Source organism: Marmota flaviventris, chromosome 18 (genome assembly GCF_047511675.1).
Source record: "Marmota flaviventris isolate mMarFla1 chromosome 18, mMarFla1.hap1, whole genome shotgun sequence".
NCBI classification, from domain to species: Eukaryota; Metazoa; Chordata; class Mammalia; order Rodentia; family Sciuridae; genus Marmota; species Marmota flaviventris.
Window position 1 is genome coordinate 46,930,643 of NC_092515.1, and position 16,568 is coordinate 46,947,210.

Here is a 16,568-nt window from a genome sequence, read left to right on the forward strand (position 1 = left end):
GAAGCCTTGGGTTCAATCCCTAGTTTGTATGTGGAAGGGGTGGACAGACATATAACAAGTCTGCAAAATATTTATTTTAAAAATTATTGCTGGTGATGCACGCCTGTAATCCCGGCTACTCAGGAGGCTGATGCAGGAGGATCTTGTTCAAAACTAGCCTTGGCAATTTAGCGAGGCCCTAAGCAAGTCAGTGAGACCCTCTGTCTAAAAAATAAAATAGAAAAAAGAGTTAGGGATGTGGCTCAGTGGTTAAGTGCCCCTAGATTCACTCCCTAGTACCAAACAAACCAAAACAAAAATTTCAATTATAATTACTATTTCTCAGCAAGAGAAACAATAAGAGAGGTAAATAGGGAGCCTATATCCTGGGAACAAATTTTTACTCCTCACACTTCAGATAGAGCCCTAATATCCAGAGTATACAAAGAACTCAAAAAATTAGACAATAAGAAAACAAATAACCCAATCAACAAATGGGCCAAGGACCTGAACAGACACTTCTCAGAGGAGGACATACAATCAATCAACAAGTACATGAAAAAATGCTCACCATCTCTAGCAGTCAGAGAAATGCAAATCAAAACCACCCTAAGATACCATCTCACTCCAGTAAGATTGGCAGCCATTATGAAGTCAAACAAAAACAAGTGCTGGCGAGGATGTGGGGAAAAGGGTACATTACATTTGTACATTGCTGTGGGACTGTAAATTGGTGCGGCCAATTTGGAAAGCAGTATGGAGATTCCTTGGAAAGCTGGGAATGGAACCACCATTTGACCCAGCTATTCCCCTTCTCGAACTATTCCCTAAAGACATTAAAAGAGCATACTATAGGGATACTGCTACATCGCTACATCGATGTTATAGCGGCACAATTCACAATAGCTAGACTGTGGAACCAACTAGATGCCCTTCAATAGATGACTGGATTAAAAAATGTGGCATTTATACACAATGGAGTATTACTCTGCACTAAAAAATGACAAAATCATGGAATTTGCAGGGAAATGGATGGCATTAGAGCAGATTATGCTAAGTGAAGCTAGCCAATCCCTAAAAAACAAATGCCAAATGTCTTCTTTGATATAAGGAGAACAACTAAGAACAGAGCAGGGAGGAAGAGCATTAGAAGAAGATTAACATTAAAACAGGGAGGAGAAGTGTGAGGGAAAGGAAGAGAGAAGGGAAATTGCATGGAAATGGAAGGAGACCCTCATTGTTATACAAAATTACATATAAGAGGAAGTGAGCGAAAGGGGAAAAAAACAAGGGAAAACAAAACAATGAATTGCAGTAGATGGGGTAGAGAGAGAAGATGGGAGGGGAGGGGAGGGGAGGGGGGATAGTAGAGGATAGGAAAGGCAACAGAACACAACAGACACTAGTATGGCAGTATGTAAAAAAGTGGATGTGTAACTGATGTGATTCTGCAATCTATATATGGAGTAAATATGGGAGTTCATAACCCACTTGAATCAAATGTATGAAATATGATATGTCAAGAACTATGTAATGTTTTGAACAACTAATAATAAAAATTTAAAAAGAAAAAAGAGTTAGGGATGTGGCTCAATGGTTAAGTGTCCCTAGATTCACTCCCTAGTACCAAACAAACCAAAACAAAAATTATCAATTATAATTACTATTTCTTGATAATAAAACTCCCATTTTATTGAGCAATGTGGTAGGCACTTTGCTAGTAGCACATTCTTCCTAATAATTCTTGAAATGTGAATTATTAGCTTTATTCTCTCATAGACTTGGCTCAGGGAGCTTAAGTACTATCATATTGTTAAAACGCCACAAATACTGAAACTTACATTTGAATCCCGGTCTATCTGAAATTTAAATTGTCTCAAATGTTAAGTGATTTCTAAAAGAAATTGTGATTGATGACTTTATATAATCTTGCCTCTGTAAACACAACAACCTAGTAACTTTGTAAAGCCTGTCATATGTAAGATGGTAAAGCCAGTGTCTTATTCTATTTTAAAATTCATGTCCTCTTTTTAAGTTTCTTTGAAGATAGATTATTCATAGGGACAAAAATATTTCAAATGAATCATAATTTAATTTTAGGCTCATCAGTTAAACTGTGATTTGTGGCAGTTCTCAGACTTGGCACCTCTTGCCAGGGATCTTAGCTTTTGATAGACTTAGATAAACATATCCAGACCAGCTCTTCTCTGTTTAAAGATAATTGACTCTTTTTTTTTTTTTTCTTAAACATTTCTCAAATGTAGAATTATCCCATTTATCTGGGCAAGAGGAAAAGCATGAAACTTTAATTTCTGATGGAAAATAAGATAGGATTGACGGTTATGGTTGCAGGCATTTTAGCTTCTATGAGAATATGGAACAGATTGATTCCCTGAAGACCATATTGTATATTTAAAAGTATCTATAAATACTTTTGAAATAGATTTGTTGTTATTGTTATTTGTTTTGGTATTAGGGATTGAACCCAGGGGTGCTTTACCAGTTAGTTGCTTCCCCAGCCCTTTTTATTTTTAATGTTGTAGATGGACACAATATCTTTATTTTATTTATTTATTTTTATGTGGTGCTATGCTGAGGATCAAACCTATTGCCTCATGTATACAGGGTAAGTGCTCTACCACTCAGTCAAAACCCCAGCCCTTTTTAATTTTTATTTTGAGATAGGGTCTTGATGTGTTATCCAGGGTGGCTTGGACCTTGTGATCCTCTTGCCTCTGCCTCCTGAGTCACTGGTATTTTAGACATATGCCACTATGCCTGTCTGGAATGGGAAATGTAAGATTTTTATCTGTTATTGATATAATCATTATTTTTAATAACTAATACATTTATATGATTCCATATGCTAAAAATATGGTACATAGTGAAAAATCTCTCTGCTACGTACTCAGTTGTCCTCTATATGGACAGTTGGAATTAACAAACCAATTTTTTGGCTATCACTCCAGAGTTATTTTATGTATTTATAAAGTTGATTATATTTTTCCACATTTTTACTGGGATATTATATATTATTCTGTACTTTACTTTTTCTATATAATATTGAATCTTGTATATTCAATAGAATATATTGCTCTCCTGTAACATGAAAGAGTCCTTGGATGATTTTCAGGGGCGAGGTTTCTGGAGTTTTGAACCCAGTGCCTCGCACATGCTATGCCTATGTTCTATCATTGAGATACAACACTATTCTGGAAGGTTTTGTTAATTCCAACTGAACCCACAGGTACTCTATCAATGAGCTACATTCCCCAGCATTTTTTATTTTTGAGACAGGGTCTCCCTACATTGCCCAGGATGGCCTTCCAATCCTCCTGCCCAGCTTCTTGAGTAGCTGGGATTTTAGGCAGGCAGGTAGCAAGTTTGAAGCTAGCCTGGGCTATTTAGTGAGACCCTGTTTCAAAATAAAAAAAAATAGAAACTGCTGGGGATGTAGTTCAGGGGTAGAGCACCCTGGGTTCACTTACCAGTACAGGTAAATTTTTTTAAAAATCAGGAATTGTGACTCCTCCAAATTTGCTCATTTTTGTCAGTATCATTTTGGCTTTTTGAGATTCCCTGTGAATTTCAGGGTAGATTTTTCTACGTGTCATAGACTTTGATAGGAATTGCATTGAATCTGTACCTCACTTTGAATGGTACTGTCATCGTAATAATATTAATCTTCCAGCCCATGAACATGGGATATTTTCCATTTTTTTTTTTTCATTCTTTAATTTCTTTAATCTGTGTAGTTTTCATTTTAGAAATCTCCTGCCTCCTTGGTTAATTCTTTAGTATTGTGTTCCTTTTGTTGCTATCATAAATGGAATTGATTCCATTATTTGGATTATTCATTGAAATTATGTTTGTTGATTTTTTTATCCTGCAACTTTGTTGACTTATTATCATTAACATTTTTGTGTGAGGGGGTCCTTTAGAGTTTTACATGTATAGATTGAATAGAAGTGGCAAAAGTGAGCATCCTTGCTTTGTTGAGGGAAAAGCTTTCACAGTTGAATATGTTACCTTGAAGGTTTTTCTTACATAGCCTTTATCATGTTGAGGAAATTTTTTTTTATTCCTAGTTTGTTGTTTTTATCTTAAAGAGAATTGAATTTTGATAGATGCTTTTCTGCATCAATTGAGATCGTCTTGTGTTTTTTCTCTTTCATCCTATTAATGTGATGTATTACATTGATTTTCATATGTCAAATTATCCTTGCATTCTGAAAGTAAAACTCATTTGGTCATGATGAATAACTCTTTTAAAGTGGTGCTAAATTCAGTTTGACTAGTTTTTGTTAAGGAATTTTGCATCTGTATTTTTAAAAGATATTTTTTTTTTCTTCCCTTGACCCTTGCAATGCTGGGGGTTAAATCCAGGACCTTGTGCAATACTCTACTACTGAACTACACTCCAGAATCTCTTGTAATGTCTTTGGTTTTGACATCAGGGTAATACTGGCCTTGGGATAAGTTAGGAAATGTTTCCTCCTCTTTAATCTCTTGGAAGTTTCTGAAGAATTGGTGTTAATTCTTCTATAAATGTTTAGACAAAGTTTTTGTGATCAGGAGAGGTGAGTGAGATATATTTTAGATCTGTCACTGCTGCTTCAAGGAAGTATAAAGATGTCTGAAAGACTGCATATTTCTATAAAGTACCGTCTGAAATTACCACTGAGTTAGCCAATTCACCAAAGCCACTAGTGTCTGTTGGACTATTAGTTTGTTCCTGCATTTCCTTCATATAATTTATGTGCTGATTTACGTAGAATCACATGTCTCACGTAAGTCTGTTTTGGAGGATTCCATTGTAGAGATTGGGCACACTTAGAGAGGATGCTTTGGGGGGGGGGGGTATATTTATTTATTTATTTGTTTATTCAGTCTCTAAAATACTTTGCACATACTGGAATCTTTAAATTAACCCTGAAAACTATGCGATTTCTCAAATTTAATAATAAAAAAACTTGAGACGGAAAAATGTTGCCTAAGCAAAGGATTTCTGTTTTTTTTGTTTGTTTGACTTTACTCTTTTAGCAGGATGAGTTTTATATAGATTAACTCCTTTGTTTTTCTTTTGTCTGCTTAAGATGAGGGTACGAATTAGTGTTTACAGAGATTTTTCTCTTCCAAAGTTTGTTTCTTTTGTTTGAAGTTATACAACAATGGCCAAAAGTAATTCCTAGTAGGCCAAAGCAGAAGGTTTGAGGAATTGCTGATACTTTTATAAAAACTATTATACTTAAAACTGAATTTATACCTCAAGATCACTAAAAGCAATATTTGAGCTCTTTTAAATTATTGCCTTTTTTTTTTTTTTTTTTTTTAAACTGGGGATTGAACCCAGGGATACTTAATCCCCAGCCCTTTTTATATTTTGTGATAGGGCCTTCCTAAATTGATGAGACCTTGAATTCAGGATTCTCCTGAGCCTCCTGAGCTGCTGAGATTACAGGCATATGCCACAATGCCTGGCTAAATTATTACCTTTTTAATTAGAATCATCCATTACTTAAACTATTTGGACTCCAGTATTTATATTATCTAATAAAATATGGGGAGACATTTTATGCAGTTTTGATCGATAAGTAAATTCCTCTTGATTATTGAAGAAAACAGGCTGGGCACTGTAGTGGATTAAGTTCACCCTCTGGTTTGTTCCATTCAGTAGTGATCTTGTCTTCTTTGACACAGAGCAGTTTATGTCTGACTTGGAACACCAGCCATCAGGTTCAGCAGAGAAATGGCCTAACCACAGTGAGCTCTCATGTCCAGCTCCTTTCTGGAGAATCTAGAGGGTGAGTGTTGATTGAAATGTGTCATTGTTTTTGTGCCCTAGTCTTGATATTTGCATGCATTGGCTCAATTTGCATGTGCTACACAGGAGGGGGTATGCACAGGCACCTTCTTGGTAAAACCACTTGTTACCTTTGAAGCAATACTTTCACCTAGACTCTGTTTTTCAAATTAACCATATTTAAGCTCTTATACTTGTGCTTATAATTTTAGTCTGGATTTGAATGAAAGGCAAGTGTTTAATTAGATTTATTAAGAAGCAGAGAGAGGCTCCATATGTATGATTTCTGTAGTTTGGATGCTCGGTAAATTTGGTTGTTAATCAAGTGTGTTAGCCTGTTTATTGCTGGTCAAGTACTCATTCTGGTTAAGTTTTGATGTGGGGTAGTATGGAATGGAAATAAAGCAGGAAGTTGTATCCACTTTTCAGAGGCAATCCAAAATGTTTATCCTTGGCCTATACTGAGTCCCATGTTTGTACTGTTAGTTCATCTGGGACTTCACTTGGAGGGAAGCCAGCATACTGGGGAGTTAGTCTGTGAGGGGGGAGGCTACCCGGGCTCTGGACCTCAATAGCTGTCCAGGAACACAACTTTCCCTATCATTGAGCCCTAGTCTTGGTATTTGCATGCAAATACCAAGTTCTTCAAGTACTCTCAAGGACACTTAAAGTCTGTGCTGGAAATTGAAACATACTCATTGTAATTCTCTAAATGCCATTTGAATTTCATTTAAATATGAATTTAGTTTTAGAAGGGGCCTAAAAGTTTTAGAAGTATGTCTACATGCAAATTTTAAGGATTTTGAATCTTCTGTATTATTCATCAGAGAGAGCACCAAAACCCTGACTTCTTCCAGAAGCTGGACCTACCCTGGTCTCACATCATTCTTATCTGATCATGAGAGGAATAATAGTGGTAACTAGATTCCTGTATGGGGGTATGTAAAACTTTCAGGAGATTTATAACCAGAAGATTTGAAAGAATTTTCTGATATTATAGGTAAGAAAAGCTTCCAGAAAAATTAGTAGATAAATCACCCTAGTCACATCATAGCCAAACCAAGACTAAACCTTATTTCTTTCAGTGTTTACCTTAGTGCTTTTCCCATGTGTGAAAACATTGGTCACTAGTAATCTTGGTAAAAAAGAAGTGTTGCTGTGAGAGCATAGAAACAGTAGTGTAAAAACATCCTTTTAAGATGTTAAAGCCCCCAGATGTGGTGGCCCACACCTGTAAGGTTCAAGAGTCTGAGGCAAGAAGGATCCCAAGTTTAAGGCCAACCTCAGCAACTTAGTGAAGCCCTTAGCAATTCAATGAGACCCTGTATAAACAAAATATTAAAAAGGGCTGAGGGTGTGGCTCATTGGTTAAGCATCCCTGAGGTCAGTCCCTGGTACTAGAAAACAAAAATGTTAAAGCCTTGAAAGAAAGAATTAGATATAGGGGGGAAATGTGGAGGTCTAGTGTTTGTTTGTTTGCTTGCTTTTTTGAGATGGAGAGACTTACCTATGTTAAGCACTGATGAGAAACATCAAGGAGGGGAAGATGGATAGATTGAGACTGATAAAAGATATAGAGAATGAAGAAAATTGATGGAGCAGGTCATGAAAAGGACCCTAGAGCACATGTCATAGAATGAATCCTATGGATTTATAGCTCTGAAACCCAGCTTTGTGCCCCCTTGAGGTAATATAGATTTGGAAGTCAACAGTTGACAGGATTTTTTAGAGAAAATAAAGGGATCTTCTGATAATTCTAAAATATTTTTGAGGGACTGAGGATGTAGCTCAGTGGTAGAGCATGTGCCTAGCATGCATGAAGCCCATATTTCAGTTCCCAGCATGGCGGGTGGGCAGTGGATGGCAGGGTGCCAGGTACTCTCTCAGACTCACATTGACCCAAATTGAAAAGAACAGCCTATTTTTTCATGTTTCAGTTTTTGCTGATAAAAAAAGAAGTACACACCAATATTTGAATATTCTTTCAAGTACCTGTGTACTGTTTTCCTCAGCTGGAGCTTTAATGTTTGTAAAGTGTTTTGTTACAGACAATTAAAAAAAAAAAAAAGATCTGACATTACACACATCAAAAGTTTCTTAAAAAGAAAGGAGTCTAGCTGGCCGTGGTTGGTGCATGCCTGTAACCCAGAAGCTGAGGAGGCTGAGGCAGGAGGATTGCAAATTTGAGGTTGGAGATGTAGCTCAGGCAGAGCACCCCTGGTTTGATTGCCAACGCAGGAAAAAAATAAAACAAATTAGTTAAAAAGCTGAGTGCAATGGCATAGGCCTACAGTCCCAGCTACTCAAGAGGCTGAGGCAGGAAGATTGCTTGAGCCCAGCAATTTGAGGGTAACCTGGGCAACATAGCAATATCTCATCTCAAAATAATAATAGGGGGTTAGAAGTTTAGCTCAGAGGCAGAGTGCTTGCCTAGCTGGTAAAGCCTGGAATAAGGCCCTGGAGTTCTATCCTCAGCCCTGGGTGGAAAAAAAGGAATAATAATAGTAACAATAACATGTCAGTTAAAAACCTGGTCTGAGTTGGTATCTTGCTTAAAATACATAAGTATCCTTTCTGGGTTCCCATTATGGTGTTGAGTTTTATTTTTATTAGTATAAGCTAAGCTAATGTAATGAAGATCCTAAAGTATAATGGTTTAATCATATTAGAAGTTTCTCTCAAACCTTATGGTAACTCAGATCAGAATTCCTTTTGAGTTATTGTTTCTTCCTCTAAGTTTTGTCAAAAACAGTCATCACTTGCAGGCTGAATCTTAACCTGAAGCAAGGTGTGGGGGAAGGGAGGGAAAGAGAAAGCCAAGCAAGTGATGAGAAAGATGTAAACATTAGTGTTTTGCTTATCATACATTGGAGTTGGATTTCGGTTTTGTACCAGGGATTGAAACCGCGGATGTTTAACCGATGAACCATATCCCCAGGCTTTTTTATTTTTTCTTTTGAGACAGGATCTCCCTAATTCAGGCTGACTTTGAACTTGCAATCTTCCTGCCTCAGCTTCCCAAGTCTCTGGGATTACATGTGTGCACCACCGTATCTGTCAACATTGGAGAAATTTCAATGGCCATACTTTAGCTACATGGGGAAAGCAAGGAAATCTCGTCTGTAGCTGAGCAGCCATTGTGGCTAGTTAAATCTCAGTTATTAAAAAAAGAATAAATTGAGACAGCAGGCTACCATAGATATCATCTGAATTTTTCTTTTGTCACTGGGGATTGAGTGCAGGGGCATTTTACAACTGACTGAAATACATCACCATTCCTTTTTATTTTTTTATGTTGAGACAGGGTCTTGCTAAGTTGCTAAGGGTCTTGTCAAGAGGCTGATCTCAAACTTGTGACCATCTCCTTAAATTAATACCCAGAGACTAAATTACACCTTTAATATTGGGGTTTTAGAAAAGGAAGAAAAGATGAACTTGAGGTCTTGGGTGGTAGCTCAGTGGTAGAGCATTTGCCTAGCATGTGTGAGGCACTGGGTTCAATTCTCAGTACAATAAATAGATAAATATCCATCAACAACTAAAAAATATTTTTTTAAAAAGATGAACTTGAGGGCTGGGGATGTGGCTCAAGCGGTAGCGCGCTCGCCTGGCATGCGTGTGGCCCGGGTTCGATCCTCAGCACCACATACAAACAAAGATGTTGTGTCCTCCGAAAACTAAAAAATAAATATTAAAAAAAATTCTCTCTCTCTCTCTTTAAAAAAAAAAGATGAACTTGACAATTCTAGTGAATGTTCATTGTAGTCTTAAGGGAAAATAATATTTTGAGCATGGTGGTGCTTGCCTATAAATCCCAGCTTTTCAAGAGGCTGGGGCCAATGGAAGGATTACAAGTTCATGGCCAGCCTGAGCAATTTAGGATGAGACACTGTCTCAAAATAAACCTTTATAAAGGTCTTAAGAGTGTTGTTCAGTGGTTAGAGCCCTTGCCTCCTAACATGGGTTCAATCCCCAGTATCACTTCCCACCTTTCCCCACCAAAGGAAATAACATTGAGTCTAATAGTACTCAAAATCCTTTACTAAAATGCTCATTAGAAAGTGCTTTTGGAGTTTTGTGTATGTAGCAATGTGACAAAGTGGGAGTGCCCTGGATTACCTTGACTTTTCTCATTGGGTTGTGAGATTTCATACCATACTGTTTTTGTCAACTCTAACTTTGAATCCTTACAAATGGGAAATAGCTCTGAAGGAGAGGACTGCTGCTATGCAAGCACCTCATTGTTATATGTAGAAATAGCATTCCAGTGGACTGCTAATTTGAACATTGCTTGGAGGTAAAAGTTTTGTGTTTTTAACGGCAGATATTGTTGATAGCTCTGATTCTACTTCTGTTATGGTGGCACAGGCAAACCCAGGTGTTGGAGTAGAGGGAGTTGAGGATGGTGGCTGCCAAAAGTGGGCCAGATGCTATGACCTACATAATCTGTTAGCCCTGGTGTTAGGGGCCGTTGACTCTTTATTTTAGGCTTTTAACTTACCTTACTTTTTTTTTTTTTTAATGGTACTAGGGATTGAATTTAGGGGCACTCAACCACTGAGCCACATCTCAGCCCTATTTTCTACTTTATTTAGAGATAGGGTCTCACTGAGCATCTTGCCCATTGCTAAGGCTGGCTTTGAACTCACGATCCTCCCATCTTGGCCTCCTGAGCTGCTGGGATTACAGGCATTTGCTACCATGCTCTGCCCCATCTTACTTTTTAAAGGGTATTAGAGGCATAAAAAATTCTTTACTCTTCTACCAGTTCTTAAGTTGGCATCTACTTAGTGGACTAGGGTTTACATAAATCAGTAAACTCATGCGTATATACATTAAAGTTGAAGTGAGAAATGAAATTGCAAGCATTAATTTATTTTGTTTTGTTTTTTGGTCCCAGCATTTGAATCCAGGGGTGTGTAACCAGTGAGCCACATCCTTAGCTTCTCCCCCTGCACTCCCCCCCGCACCCCAACTCCTTTTTTGAGACAGGGTCTAAGTTACTTAGGGATTTGCTAAGTTGCTGAGGCTGGCCTCAAACTTGTGACTCTCTGGCCTCACCTCCTTAGTTGCGGGGATTGCAGGCATGCACTACCACACCTGGCTCAAGATTAGTATTTATAAGAAATAACGGGGCTTGGGCTGGGGCTGAGTGGTGGAATGCTTGCCTAGCATGTGTGAGGCACTGGATTTGATCCTCAGCACCACATAAAAATAAATAAAGGCAGTGTCCATCTACAGCTAAAAAAATGTTAATAAAAAAAAACAAAATGTTGTGTTTATCAAAATTGCTAATAATTTATGTATACATTCTACATCATAGATTTGTTTGCCAGAAAAAAAAATATATATATATATATATTTTAATTCTTCAGTAGATGAACGCAATACCTATATTTTATTTATTTATTTTTATGTGGTGCTGAGGATTGAACCCAGTGCCTTTACACGTTCTAGGCAAGTGCTCTACCACTGAGCTACAACCCCAGCCCTGCCAGAAATATTTTTATTTGGTTCAATTGACACCTGAGTTTTGGCCAGTCCCAGCAGGAAGTCATACCTCAGAAACCCAGAGGTTGGAGCCTGAATTTAGAGCTCCCAGAATGAGGAAAAGTGAGGAAAGCAGAGGGCTTGAATAATTGATAAGTTGTGCTCCATTTATTGTTTTTGGTACTGGGGATTGAACCAGGGGTGCTTCACCACTGAGTCACATGCCCAGCCCTTTTTATTTTTTATTTTGAGAAAGGGTTTCATTAAGTTGCTGAGACTAGCCTTGAACTTGTGATCCTCCTGCTTCAGCCCCCCAAGTCTCTGGGATTACAGGAATGTGCCGCTGCGCCTGGCTCTCAATTTATTGTTAAAAGACTGTGAAAATACTCAGTTGCAGTTCTGATTTACTGCTCTAAGATTTTTGTTTTCATTCTTTCATATTCCCAAATTGTACTGCAGATTCAGATAAAGGAAAATGGAAATACCATGACATTGAACAGACTTTCAATTTATGTATTTATTTATTTATTTTTATAGTACTCAGGATTAAACCCTAGGGCATGTTACCATTCAGCTTCATCCACAGTCATTTTTTTTTAATTTTAATTTTTTGTAGTTGTGGATGGACAGAATGCCTTTATTTGCTTTTTTATTTTTATGTGGTGCTGAGGATCGAACCTAGTACCTCATACATGCCAGGCAACTGCTCTGCCACTGAGCTACAGCCCCAGCCCTCATCCACAGTCATTTTTAGTTTTTATTTTGAGACAGGATCTAGCTCATTTTCTGAGGTTAGTCTCAAACTTGAGATCCTCCTGCTTCAACCTCCCAAGTTGCTGGGATTACAAGCATGTGCCACTATGCCCAGCTTAATCAGACTTTTATTATAAATAGTACTCCCTGCTGGGCATGGTGGCACATGCCTGTAATCCCTGCAGTTCGGAAGGCTGAAGCAGAAGGATCACAATTTCAAGGTTAGTCTCAGCAATTTAGTGAAGCCCTGAGCAATTTAACAAGACTTCTGTCTCAAATATAAAAAAGGGCTGGGATGTGACTCAGTGATTAAGCGCTCTTGGGTTCAATCCCTGGTATCTAAATAAATGATACCCTCTGCCCATTTCAGAAAAATGATGTTTTCATCCTTACCTAAGTATTCTTGGTAAGTAGATGAATAGTGCTAGATATGGACCCTCAGTGGCTTGGGAGGCTGAGACGGGAGGATCGCAAGTTCAAAGCAAAAGCCAGGTGCTAAGCAACTCAGTGAGACTCTGTCTCTAAATAAAATACATAATAGGGCTGGGGATGTGACTCAGTGGTTGAGTGCCCCCGAGTTCAATCCCTAGTAAACCTTAAAAAAAAAAAGACCCAGAAAATAAAATATCTTATGGTTTGAAGTACTCACCTTTTTTTTTTTTTTTTTTTTTAAACAAAAGAGGAAAATAAGGTTGAGAAGTGTCTGAGTGACTTGGGTGAGGCCACCTCACCAACTGGTTTTAGAATTGAGATTCATATCACCCAGCTGGCCCCAGCGCCAAGGCTTCTTTTGTACTACCCTGCATCACTACCCGCCCACCCACCCAGCTCTGCCTTGCACTCATCTCTGTGAGAACTGAGATAAGAAGGAGCAGAGTAGCACCTTATTCCATCTCAGGTGAAAATGTGTGTAAAGTACCATTTTAAATCAGCTTTGATATTTTAAAATCTGCACAATGAAATAAGAATTGAAAAAGATATGTTTCATGGTAGTCTAGAACATCTCTGAAATGACTAATCATGGAAGGGCAATAAGTGATAGCCAAAGATGATTTGTATGTGAACTGGGTGCTTGCTTATATTTTGGACTTTTTGCCACTGCTATAAAACTAACCTAAAATAGACACTGTTAAAATCAGATGTCATGTTTTAATATTAATAACATTCTCTGGCTGGATGCCTGTAATCCCACTGACTCGGGAGGCTTGATACAGGAGGGTCCCAAGTTTGAGGGCATTCTGGGCAACTTAGCAAGACCCTATCTTAAAATAAAAATTTAAAAAGGACTGAGCTAGAGTGCCCCTGGGTTTGATTCCCAGTACCAGAAAGTTGTTAACAATAGTCTCTGATCCCCTTCCTTCCTACCCAATATTTTACTGTATTAGTTCCACATAGCTTCTGAGTGATTGTATTAAATTAGGATCCATGTACAGAAGTTATTTCCTCAGTAGTAAGACCCTTGCCTTTCAAGAGATCACAACCTGTTTGTCAGAGAGTGGTTGTGTCTGCTGATAATTTAATATGATGGGGAAGGTTAAAGGTCATGCAGAGATTGTGGGCCAGTGTGTGCTCTGTCTTAGCACCAGAGTAGCCCATAGAATCCCCAGAATCCATGCTGAAAATACTGTTCTTTGAATTTCGTGTTGCTTAGAATAACAGAGACTACGGGTATCTATTTCAGCCACCTTAATGTTTCTACTTTATGTACTATGTAAGAGGTTTTCATCCTTTCTAATATATTGAGGAAGAAACTGGAGACAAAAATATATTCTTACACAAAGCTTCTTCTCAAGTCAGGAGTAAGCTGAAGTTATATTCTGTTATTCTTTGCAAACAGCTATCAGTGAATGATCAGTAGATTCTAGCCTGGCAAATTTATTTTAAAACCATCTGATTATGACCTTTATAAATCTGTACCAGTTACTTTCAAAAATTGTCAATTCTTGACTATTGGATAATCATTGAATAATTTTGTAACTGTTTTGTAATTAAATCCCTTTGGCTTCTAATCCCTAATTCTTTCAATATACATTCAGTGCTAATCTCAGTTAAGCCTTTTTTTCTTTTTTCCTTTTCTCTCTTTTTTTGTGGGTACTGGGGTTGATTCATGCAGGGCCTTGCATATGCTGGATAAACATTCTTAGCACTACATCCCCAGCCACCCCCACCACACCCTACCCTTTTAAATTTTAGTTTTGAGACAGGGTTTCACTAAGTTGCCCCAGCTGACCTTACACTTGTGAAACTCTGATCTCAGACTCTGGAGTAGCTGGAATAAGGTATGAAACACTATGTCTGGCAATCAAATCTTTATTTCTCTTTATACCATCTGAGTGTTATCACTTGAAAGTTGCTGACATATTATAGGCACATGCATGTGCCTATAATCCCAGCAGCTCAGGAGGATCATGAGTTCAAAGCCAGCCTCAGCAATGGTGAGGTACTAAGCAACTCAGTGAGACCCTATCTCTAAATAAAATATAAAAATGGGCTTGGAATGTGACTCAGTGGTCAAGTGCCCCTGAGTTCAATCCCAGGTACCAAAAAACAAACAAACAAAACAGAAAGATGCTCCCCCTCCCTAGAGAGTGTATGCTATGCAAGCACTCTCTGAGCTGCATCTTTAGTCCATTTTTAAAATTTTATTTTGAGGGCTGGGGTTATGGCTCAGTGGTAAAGCGCTTGCCTTGTATGAGGCCCTGGGTTCGATCCTCAATACCCCACCCACACATATACATACATAGATACATACATACATACATAAAGCTATTGTGTCCATCTACAACTTAAAAAAAAATTTTTTTTGAGACTGGATTTTGCTAAATTGTGCAAGCTGGCCTTTAATCTGTGCTCTTCCCACTTCAGCCTCCCAAGTAGCTCTGATTACAGGCATATATCATCTCATCCCATGACATGAGATTTCACTAGTCCAGTACCAACATTGTATACATAAGGAAATAGAGTCTTAGATATGAAAAGTAACTTGTCAAAGAACATGCTTGAAATTGGTGGCAAAGGCTAAATTCAAACCAAACCTAATTTCTAGACTGCTCATCAGCATCCATATTTGCTTTCCCAGGTATTTTCTTATTAGAGCACAAACCTACTCTGACTTGTTATTTTCAGCCTTCTGCTTTTCAGTGGAATAATTTTTTTTTTAAAATATTTATTTATTTATTTTTCGGTGGACACAACATCTTTGTTTGTATGTGGTGCTGAGGATCGAACCCGGGCCGCACGCATGCCAGGCGAGCGCGCTACCACTTGAGCCACATCCCCAGCCCCAGGAATAAAATTTTTGAGTGCAAAACTTCTCCCACATTTTGAGGTCTAATATGACTGTGTCTAAATTTCTTCTTGCTTTGACACATTATAGCCCTTTGCCCATGGATTTCTTCTTAACTATCATACTTGCTCTCTTAGTGTAACCACATTTTCCCAGGTCATTTTTTTTTTTTAATTTAAATCATTTTCCTGCCTTACTATGCTTTTGACTTCCAAGAGTATGATAGGTTTTTTTTTTTTAAGACAAATTGCACTATTCACTAAGCATGTAACCTTAAGACAAATTATGTGAACTGTTACAGCCTTATTTAATTCATCAACAAAGGAGGATAGTAGTTCACTTAAAGGGTTGCTATGAAGATTATGTAGATATCTAATTTTAGTTCTCTTGAGTATATGCCTAGGAATGGAATTAGTATAGAATTTTTAGTTGAATAGCATGAAATAAGACAGAGAACTAAAATTTATTATTTAGGAGATTTAGTTTTTTTTTTATTTTAAAGCTAGGCATTGAATCCAGGAATACTTTATCACTGAGTATATACCAAGTCCTTTGTCATTTTTTATTTTGAGATAAGGTCTCTCTAATTTTCTGAGGGTTTTGCTAAATTGTTGAGGCTGTCCTTAAACTTGAGATCCTCCTGCCTTGGCCTCACCGGTTGCTGAGATTATAGGCATGTACCACCATACCTGGCTTGTTTAGGGGATTTGGGATTTTCTTTCCCTTTTTTATTGGTTAAGATGTAAATTCTTTGCACTGGGCCTCATGGAGCAGTGTGCTCCCTAAGTTACTTGGCACACATCAAAGAAACTGATGGAAAACAAGAGCCTGCATGGCAGTGGCACATGCCTATAATTCCAGTGTCTTGAAAGGCTGAGGCAGGAGGATTGCTAGGTCAAAGCCAACCACAGCAACTTAGTGAGGCCCTAAGCAACTTAGCAAGACCCCGTCTCAAAATTTAAAAAGGGTTGATTGAGGATATGGCTCAGTGGTTAAGTGCCCCTGGGTTCAATCCCCCAGTACCATAAAAAGAAAACAAAAGCCTACAATCAGAAAGGACCACAAACAAGTACGATGTCCCATATAAAAAAAGGTATTTGTATTAGATAGGATAACAGAAAAAAAAACCCACATCTTTGTGGTTTTACTTTGGCCAAAGCATTCGTTTTCATTCACTTCATAGATTGGAACTGTGGGAATTAGAAAAGGATAACTTTTCCCAAAGGAATTCAAGTTAGAAAAAGGTTAGATTAAAGT

The 16,568-nt window shown here is 37.9% G+C and overlaps 1 protein-coding gene across 2 annotated transcripts in view; it reads left to right on the forward strand.

Moving 5' to 3' along the window:
* The window catches only part of Nfatc3 (nuclear factor of activated T cells 3), a 102,351-nt gene that overhangs the window by 83,268 nt on the left and 2,515 nt on the right, over positions 1–16,568 (forward strand). The window contains exon 10 of one of the 2 annotated variants that reach the window (XM_027933249.3): positions 5,680–5,783. The exons of the other annotated variant lie outside the window; for it this stretch is intronic. Coding sequence (XP_027789050.1) covers positions 5,680–5,780 — 101 coding nt within the window. The 3' untranslated portion in view covers positions 5,781–5,783. The remainder of the gene's footprint in view (positions 1–5,679; positions 5,784–16,568) is intronic. 2 annotated transcript variants of the gene reach the window in all.